The 18,148-nt window shown below is 37.5% G+C and overlaps 1 protein-coding gene across 14 annotated transcripts in view; it reads right to left on the reverse strand.

The window, feature by feature from the left end:
• DGKI (diacylglycerol kinase iota) overlaps window positions 1-18,148 on the reverse strand; it is a 216,247-nt gene that overhangs the window by 96,104 nt on the left and 101,995 nt on the right. For 11 of the 14 annotated variants that reach the window (XR_011090225.1, XR_011090229.1, XR_011090228.1 and 8 more), the window contains exons 9-19: window positions 15,549-15,644; window positions 15,170-15,244; window positions 14,366-14,461; window positions 13,283-13,365; window positions 10,956-11,016; window positions 7,571-7,684; window positions 6,845-6,982; window positions 5,603-5,681; window positions 1,898-1,953; window positions 1,357-1,419; window positions 1,063-1,136 (exon numbers count right to left, since the gene is read on the reverse strand). Coding sequence is in view for 11 of the 14 variants with exons in the window: in XM_068662793.1 (XP_068518894.1) it covers window positions 1,063-1,136; window positions 1,357-1,419; window positions 1,898-1,953; window positions 5,603-5,681; window positions 6,845-6,982; window positions 7,571-7,684; window positions 10,956-11,016; window positions 13,283-13,365; window positions 14,366-14,461; window positions 15,170-15,244; window positions 15,549-15,644 (935 nt within the window). In the remaining 3 variants the exon portion in view is untranslated. The remainder of the gene's footprint in view (window positions 1-1,062; window positions 1,137-1,356; window positions 1,420-1,897; window positions 1,954-5,602; window positions 5,682-6,844; window positions 6,983-7,570; window positions 7,685-10,955; window positions 11,017-13,282; window positions 13,366-14,365; window positions 14,462-15,169; window positions 15,245-15,548; window positions 15,645-18,148) is intronic. The other 3 variants (XM_068662814.1, XM_068662804.1, XM_068662824.1) reach the window with 1 other exon arrangement.

An 18,148-nucleotide genomic window follows, 5' to 3' on the forward strand; every position in this document is an offset into this window, starting at 1 on the left:
TTCTAGGAAGGCACAGGGGTGCAGCAGCAGCCCCAGCCTCAGAGCATTGTTGCTTCTCTCTCTGCTGGCTCATAAGCTCTGACAGCACAAGGACTGCAAAAAAATGCATTGCTTGAGGAGGCAAGGGAGAAATAAACAGGACCAGATGCAGCCATCATGTATACCTTTCCTACCATTATAGAATGGATATAAAAGTGATCTAAAAGCAACAGGAGAGAACTTTGTAGAGGAGACACCAAGTGTCTCCTTGCAGAGAGGGCAGTACTGGACCACCAGGTGTTTGGGCTTGCACATGGAGTAAAGAGATAGGCTCCAAAGTGTGGGGCACAAGACAACTCATTTGAGGCGCAGGAAGAAAATATTTTTCTTACTTTTAATAAAATTATTATTTCAATAGTGTTTATTTCATCTTTGTGACTTCCTTTTCTAATTTATCTTTTTGTGTCTGTTTTATAATGTACATATTAGTATACTAATACTTGTATGTAAGTTGTAAATAAACATACATATTCATGCTCATTTTTTATTTTTTTAACATTAGAGGTGCACAAACAAAAGATTTTGGAGACCACTGGTCTAGAGAGCAGGAGACAGACAACTTTTAAAGATACAGACTTATTTCTATTTGGGCTACTTTCTACTAAATTAAGAAAAAACATTTATTTCAACAAATTTCATGTTTGTTTCTTGAAAAATATTGATTTTCTTTTTCCATTTCCCACATTGTTTCTAATTAGGCAGAAGACCAGTCATTCTTGTCTGGTTTGCTATCTGGTTTGCAGGGTAGGCACACAACTTTTGAAAGCCAGTTTGTTAAACAATCCCTTCTACTAATTCCTTATCAAAGGATATTCAACTTTTTTAAGAATATTGCTGCACCGTGAACTCCCATCCTATTCCATGTTGCTAATTAACAATATTGTAAGCACCTAACTCTCGGGAAAGAAGCTCAGTAGCAATATGCTTCCTGCACATCCATCCAACAGAGGACAACTTGCAGATATTGATTTTATTATTAATATTATTTTCTATTATAACTCCAAGCATCTGTCTTGAGCTTACCTGGGAATATTTAAAAACACTATACACTGGAACTTCAGCTCCTGGATCTTTGGAGTCAGGTCTGTACCATCACACTACAAAGCCAAAGTGACAGAGCACAGAGAAATTGCTGAATGGAGCCACAGACAAGAGAAGTGTTGCTGCTTTGTAACAGCTTTCCCAAGACTTTCCTTGGAATGTGTTGCAAATGTCATGCTCAAAACTGAAAAGTAACAGAGCCATTAAACTCTCACCTCACTCTTTCTCCATTCCCCCCTCTTTCCACAATACTATGACACAATTTCCTATACTTACCACAACTTTAACGTGCTTGGATAAATCTTTTGAGCTTCTTTGCAGAAAGTCTGAAAAGGCTGCCTACAACAGAAATAAGAGTAGGAATCATCATCGTCTTCTCTCCTCTATTTCCTCTTTTCTTATCCCACCAAAGAGCTTATAACAAAATGCCATTATTTTGTCAAACCTATTCTTTCCTGATCTCAGGAAATATGATTTTTTAAATATGTATATATATACATATACACACAAGTGTATATATATACATATATATATATATAGTTATAAAACTTATAATACTTCTCCCTTTGAAAGGTTAGCAAGAGAATGTCCTTGGGTAAAATATGATCAGTACTGTATCCAATACTGTAATACAATCAGCACTCTCCAACAGACACGTGTCATTGCCAGAAAGAGTACATGTATGTTTCTAAATTGCAGCAGGCAAAATGAATTGCCTGCTGCAAACTGCTGGTGTGAGAATGGAAGGGAGAAAGGAGGGAGTAAAGCATTCAAGAATATAAAATAACATTATTCTGTAAAATGAATCACAACTCACCCCTGCATAAAACATTTTATTTCTAAATCGGCTGTTGAATTTCTCTGGATTCGCTTCTGTGAAAAGATACAAAGGAAAAATATGAACACCTTAATAAATTGAGTAGATTCCATTGTACTTTCAGATTTTCTATGAACACTATAGTGCTTTCAGCACATATCACTCAGTAAAAGTATTAACATGAATACATTTTTCTCGTGTGAGGTTCCTGCATCCGTGCCATTATCTGCTATCAGATTCCAAACATTGATATTGAATTTTTCCCCTTTCCTGTACAGTGAAAATAGATGGAAACATGAACAAAGGGGTAACAAAAACAAAAGCAGCTTGTTTAGCACCTCTCAGACTATTCATCTCAAGACCCCTCCGTACCATCTGTGAGACTTCTGTTTTCACCAACATAGAACAGATTTCTTTAAGAGTTATAGAAACCTATGAAACACTAACCCATGCTCCAAAGCAGGACTAAACAGTTAGTAAATTATGAGATGAAAAATAAATTCTGATGCATTACAAAGAGGATATCCAGAAAGGTACTCAGGAATTGCCATCTCTACCCAAGTATTCCTGCAGCAAATTATGTGGTTATTCCAAAACCTATTTAAAGAGCTGTTCATTTGGATTAGACTCAAAGGGATAGGGAATTTTAGTAGTCCATTAGTAACACCAGTGCAGTGGTTAATTATTCTCACAATTAAAATAAGTCTGTGGATTTTTGTTTTCTTATTTTGAGTGTTTCTGGCTTCTACTGCTAACTGCTAAATCTTATCATATTTCTCTGTCTATTAGATTAAAAGGCCCTCAACTATCAGATATCTTCTCCCTGAGTAAATACTTATGGGTGGTGATTAAATCTCCTCCTAACCTTCTCTCCGATAAGCTAAATGGAGCTCCTTTGATCTTCCAGTACACAGCATATTTATCAGAATAAAGGTCACTTTCATGCCTCCCTGGGGACTGCTTTCCAAGTCTGCAGCAGAGGTTTCAGAAGCAGTTCTTCTGATACTGTATACAGCAATAGAACCATTCACCTACTCTTGCTCAGTGATTCTCTAGCAAAATCATCCAAGAAGTGACCTTAGTCCTTCTGGCTAAATTAGAACACTTGTATAAACACTTCCAAATTACTTCATCTCAAATTATTATTTGTAACAACTCATCTAGTTCTCTTTGAAGTCACTACATCTCACAATATAATGCTCCATTTCATAAGAGTTACGTTATTTCTTGTGTGATTGTCTGCCTCACTATTGTATCATGCATTTGTTCTGTTGTGCAGTCAGCGTCACCTCTTCTTAAAATTATTCATTTAATTGCGTAAGTAAATCTCATCTTTTATTCACTTACCGAGCTGACAGCTCTACAGAAATTCTCAGAACCCCATGCTAAGAAGTGGGTGGCTCCCAAATGCTCAAGTGCCCATGTTTCACGTTCTCTGATGTGGTTATCCCCAGTGGCAGCAGCCACCAGGGTACTGACTCTTACACAGATCTTGTGACAAATATTGACCTGAATCAAAGCCCCAGTTTGGAGCCAGCTAAACAGAAAAGGAAACTTTCTGAGGCCAGGGACTCAGCAGTCTTTCAACATACTAAACTACTCCTACCATTGGCATGGCAGATGAGTATTGGCAGGGAGGAAAGACTCTTTCTACCAAGCTGAATAGAGCCTAAAGTTGACTAGAGTGTGATTTCGATCCTAAAGTTGACTAGAGTGTGATTTCGATTGTAGAAGCAAATCAATGACTGCATATCCAAAGCTCACTCCATCCTCACCCCTCAACATTAACAATGTCAACAGGGATGAAGTAAAATGCATAGTCCCTGCTCCACCAGAGCATAAGCATAACAAAGGGGGAAACTGTGGCTCTGGAGAGTTGCTATCCAGAATGCTTCCTGTAGAAGCAAAGCTTGGAGCCAACCCTCAAGGCTCAATCTCATTAGTCACAAGAAAAGTGTAGAGGTTGCCATGGAAATAGCCATGGTCACATACAGGTTCCTCTGAGACACTGCAATCACTGTTTAGTTAAAATATAACAATTGAGCAATCTCCATAGCATAAAATGGCCTGATAGCCTAAGAGTTCAAATCAATCTTAATTTATTTTGGATTTAGGTTTTCTGTGTTTTTGTTGTTGTTTGTTGGGGGGGGCGGAGGGGTTGATTGGTTAGTTTTTGTATGTTTGTTTTAACACTACATGTGATTACAAATGTTCCACATAAGAAATTGCATACAACCATTTGTCTTATTGGGCCAAGTGCAAAGAGATCAAAATCTGTTCTGTAGTGCTTAATTCCACATGAAACACAATAAAACCCAAACATCAGCAACACCTCCAAAGCTATAAGCTTTTCTCTCCTACAACATATAGGAGTGACTTCATATCTTTTAGCATTCAAGAGGGTAAGGAAACGCTAACAGAACGACTCATGAGAGCAGGCACTAGTGCTATGAAAAACTCTTCTGTCCATACATACCCACTCACAGATAGACAGCTTGCTCTGCCAAGTATTTTTCACCCACATAAATTTTTAAAGCACTGGCATCTCTGGAATAACATTCATTCTTTATAGGGCTCCATAACTTCATTATTAAGTAATGCCTCCATTAAGTGAGAAAGTAGCCGTGCATTTCATCTATACAGTATATTCACATTCACATTAGCAATTCATGTTGATATGCATGCACACAAAAAAAAAAAAAAAAAAAGCATACAGCTGTCATCATTTCATTCGTGTGCCCTTTTATGCCCCCTCATTATTATTCCTAAAGCTTGAAGCAGTCTTAAACATTATAAAATATGCATTAGCTTATTCCATCATGTACTCTGCTCTTTATTTAGCAAGGCATTCAGGTGCTATCTTTTCGTTTTGTAATGACACTGCTGATATGAAAGTGAAGATAAGGGAGTCTGCTGTTCAGAAGAAAAACATGAATATGAAGCTGAAATGATCAAAAAGTGAACACAGGCAATTAGACAAGGTCTGTTTATACAAGCATGCTTGCCTAAACCATACAAATCTAACAGTTCACATCACTCCAAGGTCTACCTGTTAAGCCACATTTGGATTGTGTGGTAATAACTGCCATCAGCAAGGGGACAAGCAAGATTCTCCAACAGCTCAAATTGCTGACAGTTTGTGGACTTCATTAAAGCATTTCATTTGCAGAGATACCTTCTGGGTCTGTACCAAGTCCAATGACATTATGTTATACTCATCCATAGGTAACTGTTGTGCATTTCTAGATCAGCTATCCTCCTGCTACCCTGCTACTTTCACATCCTCACTGATCTTATCCTTTCTCCCACTTCACACGGTAGGAAAAACTTGCACCTGGCTTGCATTTGTTCTTCTTTCTGCTCTTATTCTGGCACTTGTATGTCAGTGTAAGCTGTCTTTATAATTGTATTTGGCATCTCCTTTAAAAGGTCAAGAATATGAAATCTCTCCATTTAACCATTTTACTCCAGTGAATGCCATTTTTTCTTGTACTTTTTTTTCATTTTTAAATCACAAAATCCCTTGGAAACTCATGATACAATCATTTTCTTGCTACCTGTGGTTTGTACCTTGGGTTTGAATGTTCCAGCACTCTCTGAATTATAAGAACAAAGCATTAAATTCAAATCCATTTGTAATTCATAAAATAACTGTCTAAGGTTAAAAAAAAAAAAAAAAAAAAAAAAAAAAGCTCCTCCCCTTACCTCTAGATTCATGGAACTCCAGTGTAACATGTGCATCAAACCCAAGGCTGAAGTAATTATTGAAGACACTGAGTGGAAGCTATAATTGGATAATAGAAAGACATGTAAAAATAACACAAATTAAATATTCCATGACACACCAGGCACTAACTATTTTAAATCTGGCACCTCATGAAACACTAAGGAAATGGAATACATCAGGGAAGTGTATGCAGAAGTTGTTCTGAAGACTAGTAATAGCTTGTGGAAGATATTCAAATACAAAAGCCTAAAGAACACAAACACATCTACAGCGTTTTATGATCATATAAGTATCTTTGTAAACACATCACAAGGTTCTTCATTTATTTTCTCATTGAGATTTCCCTGAACATTGCTTCACTTAACGTGTCAATACGAAGGTTTTCCTAATTGCTGACACTTCAAGCTCAGCATTGCGAATGAAACTCAAGCTGTGTTCTTCCTGCTTCATATATAACCAGGAGCAACGCAAGTCCCAGACAAGAAGGCCTAATTCTACTGAGGATGCATGAAGCAGGGAAGAACACATCTGGCCTCTTCATCATTATACTGACCCATCAGGGAGAGATAGAAAAATAACATCCAACAGATAAACTGGAAATTATAACTGAGAAGAGGAAAATGGTGCACAGAATCATTTTTTGATGATAGTGACACTTTCAACATCTCCAGTCCAAATGATGTACCACTACAAATGTGATCCCCTCACAAAGATTTTACTGTTCTTCAGCTCTCAAGGTACACTAATGGAGATCATATGGAGACCCCCACAAAAAGATGTTAAATCTAAACATACACTACTCCTTGCTGAAACGAAGGGAACAGTTGGTATCCATCAGCAGAATCCTAAGGAATATAATTCTACATCATTTTTTAGATGTGCCTTTAATGGATGGTGGTCATACTATTCCTTCTCCTGCCACCTCAGGTTAACTAGAGAAAAAACAGTGACCTTTTAGATAAGATGCCATGAGGGTTTTGCCAGACTTTGGTTCTTGAGATAAATGCTTGAAGTCTGAGAGTATAACAACAAATACGATGGCTGATATGCATTATGGTTCACATGTCACTGGAAGCACCAACACAAAAAAAGAGCAAAAGGTGAAGATGCAACTAGAAAATTAAAAAGTTTTGGAACTTCCCCACCCATACATCTTATGATGTATCCCAAAAATCCTCTTAAGCATACTATAGTGTCCCTGGGAAAAAGAAGGCTCTAACCTTACGAGCCCCATCCTCCAGCTCATCCTGCGGTAAATCTGGGTTGCGCTCAACCTGGAGATTCCACCGGTCCAGCTGGACAATGGTTCCATCTTCTACATGGCACAGGATCTTGGACACTGGCTCATCCGTGTAACCCTGGCAGCAGAATGAGTGTCACCAGAGTATCAGCCATCGATAGCCAAAGCAAAGCAAGTAATTCACCAATTACCTGGAAGATCTCCCTCTTTTCATGCAGATTTAAAACAGTGGACAACCGCTCTTTAGAACACTTCAAAATATTGCTAAATTTTGATATATGAAACATTTTGAAAAACTATTGCTTAAGAACATAAGTCTTGGACAGGCATGGTAAGACCATAATGAGAAGAACCAGTGTGTTTGCCCTGTATGAAATAACTCCAGTGTGTAGTCAAGGATAAATATTGAAAAAAAAAAAAAATGTTAAATATATGCTTAAAATATAAATCTACCTATTATTCTCATTATTTGGCCTGAAATACCAGACAGATGTGTCTATGCCCACTCTTATCACAACAATTACATCATTAATAATTCAAGCCACCAAACTGGAAATTGAACTGAGCTGTTGTGTGCAAGTGAAGCAGACCTTGCAAAAAGCCCCACCAGCTATTTTAGCCAAAAGGAAGTTCCACACTACTACACTATAAATAAGAGCAGCAAGTTGAGAACCCACATGTAAGGGTAACCCCAGTCAGTGCTTACCCCACCCCAGTTGAGGGTGCGGGCAAGGTCATTCCCAGTGCCAAGTGGAAGGACAGCCACGGGAGGCTGGGGGTTGAGCTGCAGTTCATCTAGGATGGAGAGGATCCACCCAACCTATAAAACCAGAAATGCAAAAAACTGTTAGCCATGATGATGAAGAGGGAAGCAATGAAGGAAAAAATGCATGTTTTAGTTGTATCCCCAACACACAAAAGTTCAAATAAAGCAAAAGAGAGAAGAAAAAATTAGGATATCAGAAATTTAACTGTACAACTGCCCCATCCAAGGTTTTGCATTCCAGAGAGCTAGTAAAGAAGTCTTCATGAAGCTCCTGTGCAAGCAGAAGCAATAGGATGTAAACACTGGCTATTGTTAAAGGCACACAGAGATTCTGAGGAATGTCAATAGAGAGGTTGCTATTCTTAAGAAATAATAGTACGTAGAATCATGCCAGATATTTTTAAGGCTGCCTAAATTTTTTCTTAAAAATATAGTAAGTTAAAATTAATGAAGAATGATTAACAATGAGTTAGGAATAATATGGACAGCTCGAGCAAAATATTTTAAATTACCCTTATGCTAAAGGAAACTAAAACTTTGAGAACTGCCATGAAAGAAGACTCAAGAGATGCTTTAGAACAGCATGGTATCTCAGAGCATGTCCTGGAATAAAAGATCCCAGTCAGCTCAAGCACTGATTCACCCAGAGGTCTCCCATTCCCCAGATAATTCACACCTTAGTGCTGAATTATTTCACTGTGAGCAAAACATAATATAAATATATTGTCTTGACTTGTCTTGATAAAAAATGAGCTAAACTATAATGCTGAGGACTGACCACTGTGGGTTGGAAAAAAGAGTCTGGATCTTTTGCACCATAAGCCATTGGTTATTTTAGAAAGCTGATTCTCTCTCTTCCCCTGTTCAGGACTACATAAAACTTTTCAATACAAATCTGGCTAAAAGGAACAAAGTACCATAAATGTTTTGTTTTCTTTAAAAGGTAATTTCCATCAGTGAAAGGAGTGTTGCTGAAAATATTCTCAAGCTTTTTATGACTGAAATTCTTGCTGTAAGAAAATAGCACCATTACTTAGGTTAATTCTCAACTTTAAAAAAAAATAGTTAAAAGAATATGGGGTGCGTTTTAAATAATGATTTATTTTTTTTTTTAAGCAGATAAATATAAGGGAAAAAAAATATATATTTTTTTTCCTGATGCCAGTGTTCAAAGATGCCATCACTACTGAAAACGTAAGGTTTTAAAAAGACATGAAACTACTGACTTCACCTGGACAGGACTTCTCTTCTTCCAACTATTATTTCTGTGATTTCAAATCTTACCAGGTTGTCAGAGGTAAGTAACCTTCCAAAAAATAAGTCCTCTGGTATTGAGAACGGGAGAGAGTAGAGACTTATATAATTCCAGAACTATTTGAAGAGCCCTTTGTCATTGTCACTGACTTAATCCATACATCTGCACATCCATCTCCCACTGGGACAGGTAACATTACAAATACCAACCACTTTTGTAAATGCTTGTAACTGATAAACAGAAACTTCAAATTACTAATTTATATTTACAACATTGCTCTTTAATTTGAGGTCATTTCTAAACCTTGTTTTATAAAACATCAAGGATGTTTTATAGTCAATGATGAAAAAGAGTATCACTTCACACTAAAAGGAAAGCTCCTGACTGCTTTGGAAGCTTACACCCTAGAAAGGAGCAACAAGTAGCGATGATGGAAAAGTTACAATAAGTTCTGACTCACCTCAATAATGCAAGATAACATCTGGTCTCATTGAATATTCACTAAGTCCATTTGAGCCAGATTTCTCATTTCTAGATGTAATGGCTTTGGGAATAGCTAGATATTAATTTGCTTCAAACTGAGAAGCAGCAAAGGTAATAGTCGAGTGCTGCTCATACTAATGAGAAGGTGCTGCCCCCTGTTGCTTGCAATGCTCAGTGAAGAAAAACCAGGATGCCAAGATTCAATATAGTTGTATTAATTTCTATTTTAATTTTTTCAGAAAAAAAGCTTTTCCTCCTATTAAAATTCTGGCTTCGTCAGACAGCAACTGCAAACACTTTCAGAAACAGACTGAAAACCTCTCCTTTTTGCAGCTAATACCTCTTTTTTTGCAGTAATACCTCACAGGTTTTTCAAGGAGTGTTCCCAGTTCAGTAACTGTAATATCTTATTGTCCCAGGTACCAGAAAGATGGCATTCAAATCACATTTTTTCTTCATTCTTTCAAGGGAAGCACTAGTATCAATAACCTTTACATCTGGGGCTTTAAAAGAACCCACAGAAGCTGAACAGAAACTTTCACCAGAAATTCAAGCAGAGAATGTTTGAGAGCAGGTTCAGCTCACTTATTAAAAACAAACAAAAATAAATAAAAACAAAAATTACATATATATATTATATATATATATTAAAAAAAAAATCTGTTTAGGTGCCCTAAATATCTTCTTATATATATATATATATTTATATATCCTGGCCAACCATTGTACCTTTCAGCCAGAAATGCATTTTATGTGGTTATGAATATTATATCTATGTGGTTGTGAGTATTATATCTATATGGTTATGGTTATATCTATATGGTTATGAGTATTATCAAATGTTATGTCTGGGGAACTGAGCTTCACGGAGACTAAAGGTCAGTTTTTCAACTGTATTTTGACACTCAATGGCACAGAGTGAGATTTATAATATTCTTAAGTACTGGCAAGATTAACACAGTTGTAATTACTTCATTATTACTCTTGGCCTCCAGGCCCCAAAACTGCAAGAGCCTGTCCTCATCTGAAGGTGCCTAAATTCTTTAAAGATCTGATCCTACTCACTTATCCAAGAACACATACCAATCAATGGCAAGGAAACGACTGAACCTAAATCTTCCACATTCCAGGCTAATAGTATGACCACTTCCTCACAGTGAATTTTTTAAGAAAGTGAGGAAACTTGAGGCACAGAGACCCCATTTGACAGTACTTAGACATCATGAAGACAACAGCAGAACATGACAGAAGTTAAGATTTAATGACCACCAGACACTAATTTAACCTGTTAGATCCTCAGATCTATGCAAATATTAAGAGAAAGCCAACAAAGAAAGTCTATATTTTGTAAGCATTGCCAAATCTTAATGCATAAAGCAGATAGAACCTAGGACATTAGGACAGAATGATATAGCCCCATCACTAAGCAGGCCAGATCACACAGAAAAGACAAAAACAATGAGTAGATTTAATAAATGTAAGGCAGGTTATCTAGCTGTGCAGGCACCACAAGGTGGGAAACCCATGACTGTGACCCCTTTCATCTCTTGGCAATGACCAAAGGACTGCCAGGCACTGGTGACCTACCGTCCCATCCCCACCGCAGGCCAAGATCCGCAGGTTTGGCACTTTTCTGTACAGCTCCAGCCTGGTCGAGGGACGGAAAAAAAAAAAAAAAAGTGAAAAAACAAAAAAGTCAATAGAACAATGCAGGTAATATTTATGCATTTTGCTGAGTGACAGTTTATCAGCCGCTTATTTCTCTCTAGAATATTATCGGTGGCATAGAGTGGAGGTAGAAAAATAAAATTTAAAAAAATGAGATGCCTTCTTTCGCAGCTAGACAACCCCTCCTGAGAAGTATTTTATCTGTTTAACATGGGAACATGTAGTCTGAAAGGCCAGTTGCTCCTCTCCCTCTGGAAATGATAAAACCTTGCATTGTCCTCTTATCCTAAGGCAACAAATGTAAACATTGGGATTTTTAAACCAAACATAGTGTTTCTCATCAGGGCATGCTGAGCTCTATTTCTGAAACATTTAGAGCATGACAGCTCCTTCAACTGATAATGGTATTTCTTTAATACCATGGAAGGCAATATCACCTAACAGAGCTCCTTCTCTGGCTATCTGATATAAGATACCAAAAGGAAAGCCAAAAAAGGCCGTTCTATCAGTTGTGTGAAAGAGAGGCCTAATTAAACATCTCCCAGTGGAGGGGATACATTCACAGGTAGAGACATAGTGAACTGAGGATCTAATTCTCCTTTAACTCCATTACACAACTCTGAAAACCATAAATCTACTTTAAAGCTTCTGTACATCATAAGAACAGAGGCAGGTGTTTCAGCAGGAAAAAATAAATAAAAATGAGTGCTTTAGAAGTATGAATAGCAAACACTTGGTCCATTCATATAGGTAAATATATGATTTCAAATTAGCAGTGTCCTTTTGTGCTGCCTAGGTTGTCAAAATATCACCGAACAGATAGTTAAGTAAAGCAAAAATCCTTATCTCAAATAACAAAGGGTGGTCTTTTAGCAGTGAGAATCACCTCTTTAAAGACAGGTCCTCCTGTGGGACACTCACCCTTCAACCACTGCCCAGGTAAGCAGCATCAGATAGTCAGCAAGGGAAGATAGTTGCATGCTGCTGTCATCTATGGGAATATAAAAGCAGCTTCACCCCTTCATAATGATCAGCCACTAGTCAATGCTCAGGCACTGTGGGATCCACAGCACATAGACTCTACTGAGATTTAGGCATAGTGTACTGTTGAATGAACTCCCTACTTCGACTATATGAATCTGGTCACCCATGTAATTGCCTTTAGTTGGTGCTCTGATGTACATTTTAAAGCTGTAACTATGAACAAGATTCAGTGATGTTTTCCTAATACATGATTTTGTATTAAAGGATAGCCTTCTACAGGTTTGTCCTTCTCTTGTAGACAGAATTCTTAAAACATCATCTATGTATCTGTTTACAATATGAACAGGAGATCATGTAGCATCCTTTATCTCTGCTTCTGTCACTTGCTGTGGGCACTCCCAAGTCATTTAACAAAAGGAACAACAATCAAAATCTGGCCAATAGAGGGTGCTCCTTGACAAATGTAAAAGATCGTATCTGAATAACAAAGCTGCCATACCTCTCACATCTATTAGAATGGTGTATATACCATCCCCATCTTGTTTCATACGAACTACCTTTTCTTGAATATTTTCCTTCACCTACAATACCAGAACATCAACTCCAATTGGTTGTCTCCACATAATGTATATACATATTTATTTAGATATACATATTTATACATGAGGATGGAATTTGCAAACACAACAGAAAAAAATATAATAGAAGTAACCTCCTATTTAACAGATAACCTACTAACTTGTCATAGATAATCTGAGTTTGAAGGAACTTCTAGTTCAGCTCCAGCTCAAAGCAGAGTCAACACAGATCAGACCATGTTTCTCAGGGTTTCATCAAGCTGGGGCTCAAAAATCTCCACATATGAAGAGAACCTATTCCAATGGGTAACCGTCCTCACAGTGAAAAAGTCTTTCATTATATCCAGATGGATCCCCTCTCATTTCAAGCATCTCTTTTGACAATTTGTCCACTGTTTCTTGCACCTCCTGCCATGCTGCTGTAAAGGGTCAAGCTCTGTCTTCTCAGTAGCTTCCTCATAGGTATTTAAAACAAGTGTTAAGACCCCCAAGCCTTGTCATTTTCATTCACATGATTAAGGACCTTATCTGAAGTCATTTTAAGGGCTTAACTATACTCTGAAACTCTGATTCTAGATAACATATATCAGCATCATTAGTCTACCAATCTATCCGAGTTAGATGTTCCTGCTTTCCTGATATAAAAAGAATTATGGTTCACATGGTGAGTGCTTGAGAACTTACGCATCTTTTGGCCCTTCCTGAGAGAGATCAAAGACTTGGCGTGGATTCAAATACCACATAAACGTTTGGAGAATCTTGGTGCCCTGGGAAAAGAGAAAAATTAAAGGAAGGGAAATTATGAATTGTATAATGATTATTAGAATTAATAGTGCTCATTATTCACTATCTTTGGACTGCTTTTCCTTCCTCTGTGCTTTATAATGCAAAAATAAACCAATAAAAATACAAAATAAAAAGTGGTGTAGCCGATGACCCCCCAATAGAGACCCAACAATTCATGCAGGGTGCACATGTATACGTATAAATTGAATTTAACCACACAGATCACTAACAGTTCGCAAGAACAAGAACTCGGGTTCAGACCAAAGATTCATTTCCTACAGAAACCTGTTCTTCTACCTCTGACCACATGCAACTATAAACCTCTGTTATCCCACTCAGCCTCAGCCTGCAATCCATGACAGCAAAACGATGAAAAAGCTTGCAGGCAAAGTCACCACAGTGAACAGTGTCCTACCCAACACCCAAGCAATTATGCTTCTTCGACATCCTCCATCACCACCATGAACACTTATAACTGTAAGCTTCTACTATCATGTGAAGCAGGAACCAAGGACTCTGTGGGCAGTAGCTACACCACTGCTCCCTCAACTTGGTGCAGATTGGTCAACCTTTCACCGAAATATTACCTGGTACTTTAAGGTATACTACAGGAACAGAAGTGATTTATTAAATGCCATAACAATGTGGCATTTCACATGCATTGGGCTTTCCTCATAAAATTACATCATATTTTGCATAAAAGAAGTCTAAGACCCTTCACCAGGAATCTAAAATTTCTGTGGTAAGTTGAGTTCTGAAAACTTCCAAAATAATACTTCAGATTCCTTTCGGCTTGAGACAACTGCTCATATGTTCAAGTATCATTTCCTTCCACTTCAATAGAATTAGATGGAGGTATAATGGGCATTCAACAGCAAGAACTTCTTTTAGGAGACTGCAATTCAGTTGCATAGAGTTCTTATCCATAATGGACTGAGGACTATTCTTATCTGCAGAAACACTTATTAGACTAAACCTTACCTGGTTCCCTCCACTTTTTGGATTGACAAAAACCAGCAATGGTTTCATGAGTGGAGAGGAGATAGGCTTTATCACAAATGGCCGACCTTTGTTATCCTAAGAAACAGAAGCAAGAAATAACTTTAGTAAAAGCTACATAATGGGTAAACTTCCCTGGCATAACACAAGCAGAAGACCCAAAACTACTTAGGGTGTTGGAAGCAGCATAGCCATGATAATATGGTGCTCAGCTGAGACTAAATGTATCCAGCTAAGACAATTTAGTAAGAAAATAAGTAAACCTAACCATAGGACCATTAGTATGATTTTTTTCTCTGTGGCCCAATATCAAATTTCACACAAGCAGAATATCTCCAACTGGAAATCGACCGAGGGAGACATTCTCCAACTGGACCTGCAAAACACCCCCAAACTGAGACCCTTGCAGTCAATACACTCACCATGGATTTCACAACCCCATTTTTACAATCCTGTTCCACCTAGTTGAAACCAGGTGTCTGAGCTGAGTCTTTTACACCCCAAGGGAATACTGTTTCATTAGTCTGCTGGTAGTCCTGGAGTCTGCTATGTTGTTTCTTGAAAAAATTAATTCAGCAAATAAGAGACTTCTCATTTGAGTTTTTGACAAAACATGTCTTTTCTCACAACATATTCAGTAATATGGAATTTTGCAGTAAAAAATAATATTTTTTTAAATATATATATTAAAAAAAAAAAAAAAACAGTAAAAAAAAAAAACTTTAAAATCTGCATTTATATATTCAAATAAAAGGAGACTGATTTTCAAATCTCCGAAATACTTACTTCATTGCCTCTTTTGCTGGCTTTTCTTTTAAAAGATGTTCTCTTCTTTCGTCGCGTTGAAGTCTTTAATGAGTTCTATGTCAAAGAAAAAAAAACAAAACACATGAAAAGCAAAACAAAATTGAGAAGACAGGCACAGACAGAGCCCCTTTATGAAGCTCTTCCATGCATGTCCACTTGGAGAATGATAAGAGTATTTGGCACATGCTCAAGATTTAAATCACATGCGCTGCATGCTTTACACTTCCACACCACCGTTTATGGAGAAAGCCACACACGGAGACCAGACTGGTGCTTTGGAACTGGAAACTTTCCCACGCTGTGAGGGGGGAAAAAGATCAGATGCTCCCATAGACTCACATAACACCACATGTTGTACCTGCCAACCCTCCCAATAGGGGTAGGAGACGCCCATTTCCCCTTCGGGGCTCCAGTCTCCTGCCCAATCAGGCTCGTCTCCTGGTATGGAGACCACCTGCATAAAGATGTAATAAAAAACATGATAAATGAGATATTTTTCATGTTTTTTGTGTGTGTTTTGGTTTTTGAGTTTTTTGTTGTTGTTGTTGTTGTTTTAGGAAAGAAAACAAGTTTTAGCTCTGGCAACCACTATGACTCAACATAACGTAGGCACTATGGTGTATGATGCTGGCACTGCAGAGATAGTTCCAGCTTGTCAGGAAGCTTGTGTGATCATCTGGTGAGGAACAGTGTGAACTGTTAACATTTAAGGATTTGTGGGTTTTGTTTGTTTGCTTGGTTTAAATAATATCACTGAACCACAGGGAGGGGGAGGGGATGGAATGCAAAATTGCTTGCATTTTTGCAGAAACTAAAAAAAACTGCAGCTAATCCAGGTTGGTAATAGCCTACTTAATAATACTGAACCATAAAGGTCTTCTGGTTGATAAGAACATACCAAAAAAGGAATTATTGTTTTTCCTTAAAATGTATTACCTGATATCATATCAGCAGGAAAACCTTTCCTTTTCCATATGAATGAGATTTTGTATTATAGGAAATAACGTAAATATTTCCCAAGTATTTCAGCTCTTAGTCTATGCATTACTAGGAAAGAAAGTAACACAGGAAATTAGAAGAAAGTTAATTGATAATTTCTGGCTTCAAGAGGGAAGCAAGATCACTCAGTTCATCCAGAAGTTAATTTCTGTCCCAATGTTATTCGAAAGTGTATTCAAAAGAAATTAATGATCAGAGATCACCAAGCCTGTAAGTAGTGATATGTCCCTACTTAATCCTGTTCACTAACCAGTAATGCCATTATGTTAATAAGAAAAGGTACTAGATTCTCTCTTGGTATACCTAACAGCTACTTCCAGAATTTCAAAACCCCAGAACACATCAGATGCAGAAGTTAGATTTTCCTGGCTTCTCTGAAATGTGGAAACATTAACAGTTAATTTAAATTGCTAAAGACACTATCATCTTCTTTTTTGACCAGACCAAGAGAAGCCTGCTGTAGAGCAAATGGTCCCAAACTTTTTGTCACCTCCCAACTTTTCTTGTGGATATTGATGTATTCGTGCCTCATTGCTTACTGAAAATACTGAAGAAAATATGGCTCAGCAAAGCAATTTCTTGGTATTTGCCCTCTTATGTCATAGTTTGAGAAACTATCTAAGAAGGCATTCTTATTCTTCCCTACTCTGATATCAAGTGATCTTGAAAACATGATAAATCATGAAGACTGCACTGACCACAGAAGTGGATGGACAGTATCACCTTCATAGTCTTTCATTGCCCTACATAGGAGTCAGACTGAAGGTAGACGAAAGTCTTTATATCAATGTAAAGGTACAGTACATTGGCCTCAGAGCTCCAACAGGCAGCTGCAAGCAGTAGGGTTCTTGGCCTATTTTCTCAGCTGATTTCTGTTAAAGGATCCTCCCTAGAGTGGGGCAAAATAGGACAGATCAGAGATTAGTCTATCCACAGTCTTCCCAGCTATCTGCTGAAAGGTCATGGGCATATCAAGACTTTTCCTTGTGCTCCAGTCTCTCCCGGTGTAAAATTTAAAATACTTATCTTATTGGTAATGTGCAGTGAACTCTACGGGCAAATCATAGCCTGTAACTCAAGTCAGGTATTATGTCAGGAAAGTACTTAACTGTACCACTTGAAGGACTGTACATGTTATTCTGCCTCCGCAATAGATGGACTTAAGGCCAGTGAAATTCTTCTGGAAAGAGTAAAGATAGTTCAACAAAGTATTGCCTACTTCAACAAATAATTTAAAGACTGTTTAAGTGTAGTTGTCATTAAATCCCATCATAGCATAACTCTTTTCTTGCCTATGGTTGGGGTGGGAAGAGGCATACAACTATATTACAGAAAAGGTTTTAGTCTAAGCCTCCATCATAATATTTTTTCATTTCTACACTCAAAAAGCAATAACATATGTTACCACACAACTATGTTATTTTGCTTTTCTTTTTTTTTTTTAGCATGCTTATGTGTATAGTGTTAAGAGAACCTAAATCTTTATTATAATAATGATAACTGCACATCTATAGCAGACGAAAGGCAAAAAGCTGATTAAACATATGCAGGTTCTCTTTGCAAACATGCAGAATAACAGCCAAGAGTAATCATCAGTCTTCACACATGGAACTGAAGAAATGGATGTGTACTACCTTGTCCACATAACAAGGTGATGAGTATTTTTACAAACATATAACGTTATTCAGCATAATACTTGATAGCAAAGCATACCTTTAACTGTGCACCATAAGTAAATCCTAACTTGCATCTAGAGAGGAAACCTCTCCTTTGTGGATGTCAGTTTGGCCATCTTCAAAGAGAGATTTTTGGTATTATTGCATGGTCACTATAGTTCTAAGCAAGCTTAGCTAAATGAACAAAAGAATTGGAGTCCTTGCATGGTATTGGTTGGTGTGAGGGCCACAGACTATCTTGAGCAGATTTAATGAACCCATTCAACCTTTTCCTTTGCAACAT

Source organism: Anas acuta, chromosome 1 (genome assembly GCF_963932015.1).
Source record: "Anas acuta chromosome 1, bAnaAcu1.1, whole genome shotgun sequence".
Classification (NCBI taxonomy): domain Eukaryota; kingdom Metazoa; phylum Chordata; class Aves; order Anseriformes; family Anatidae; genus Anas; species Anas acuta.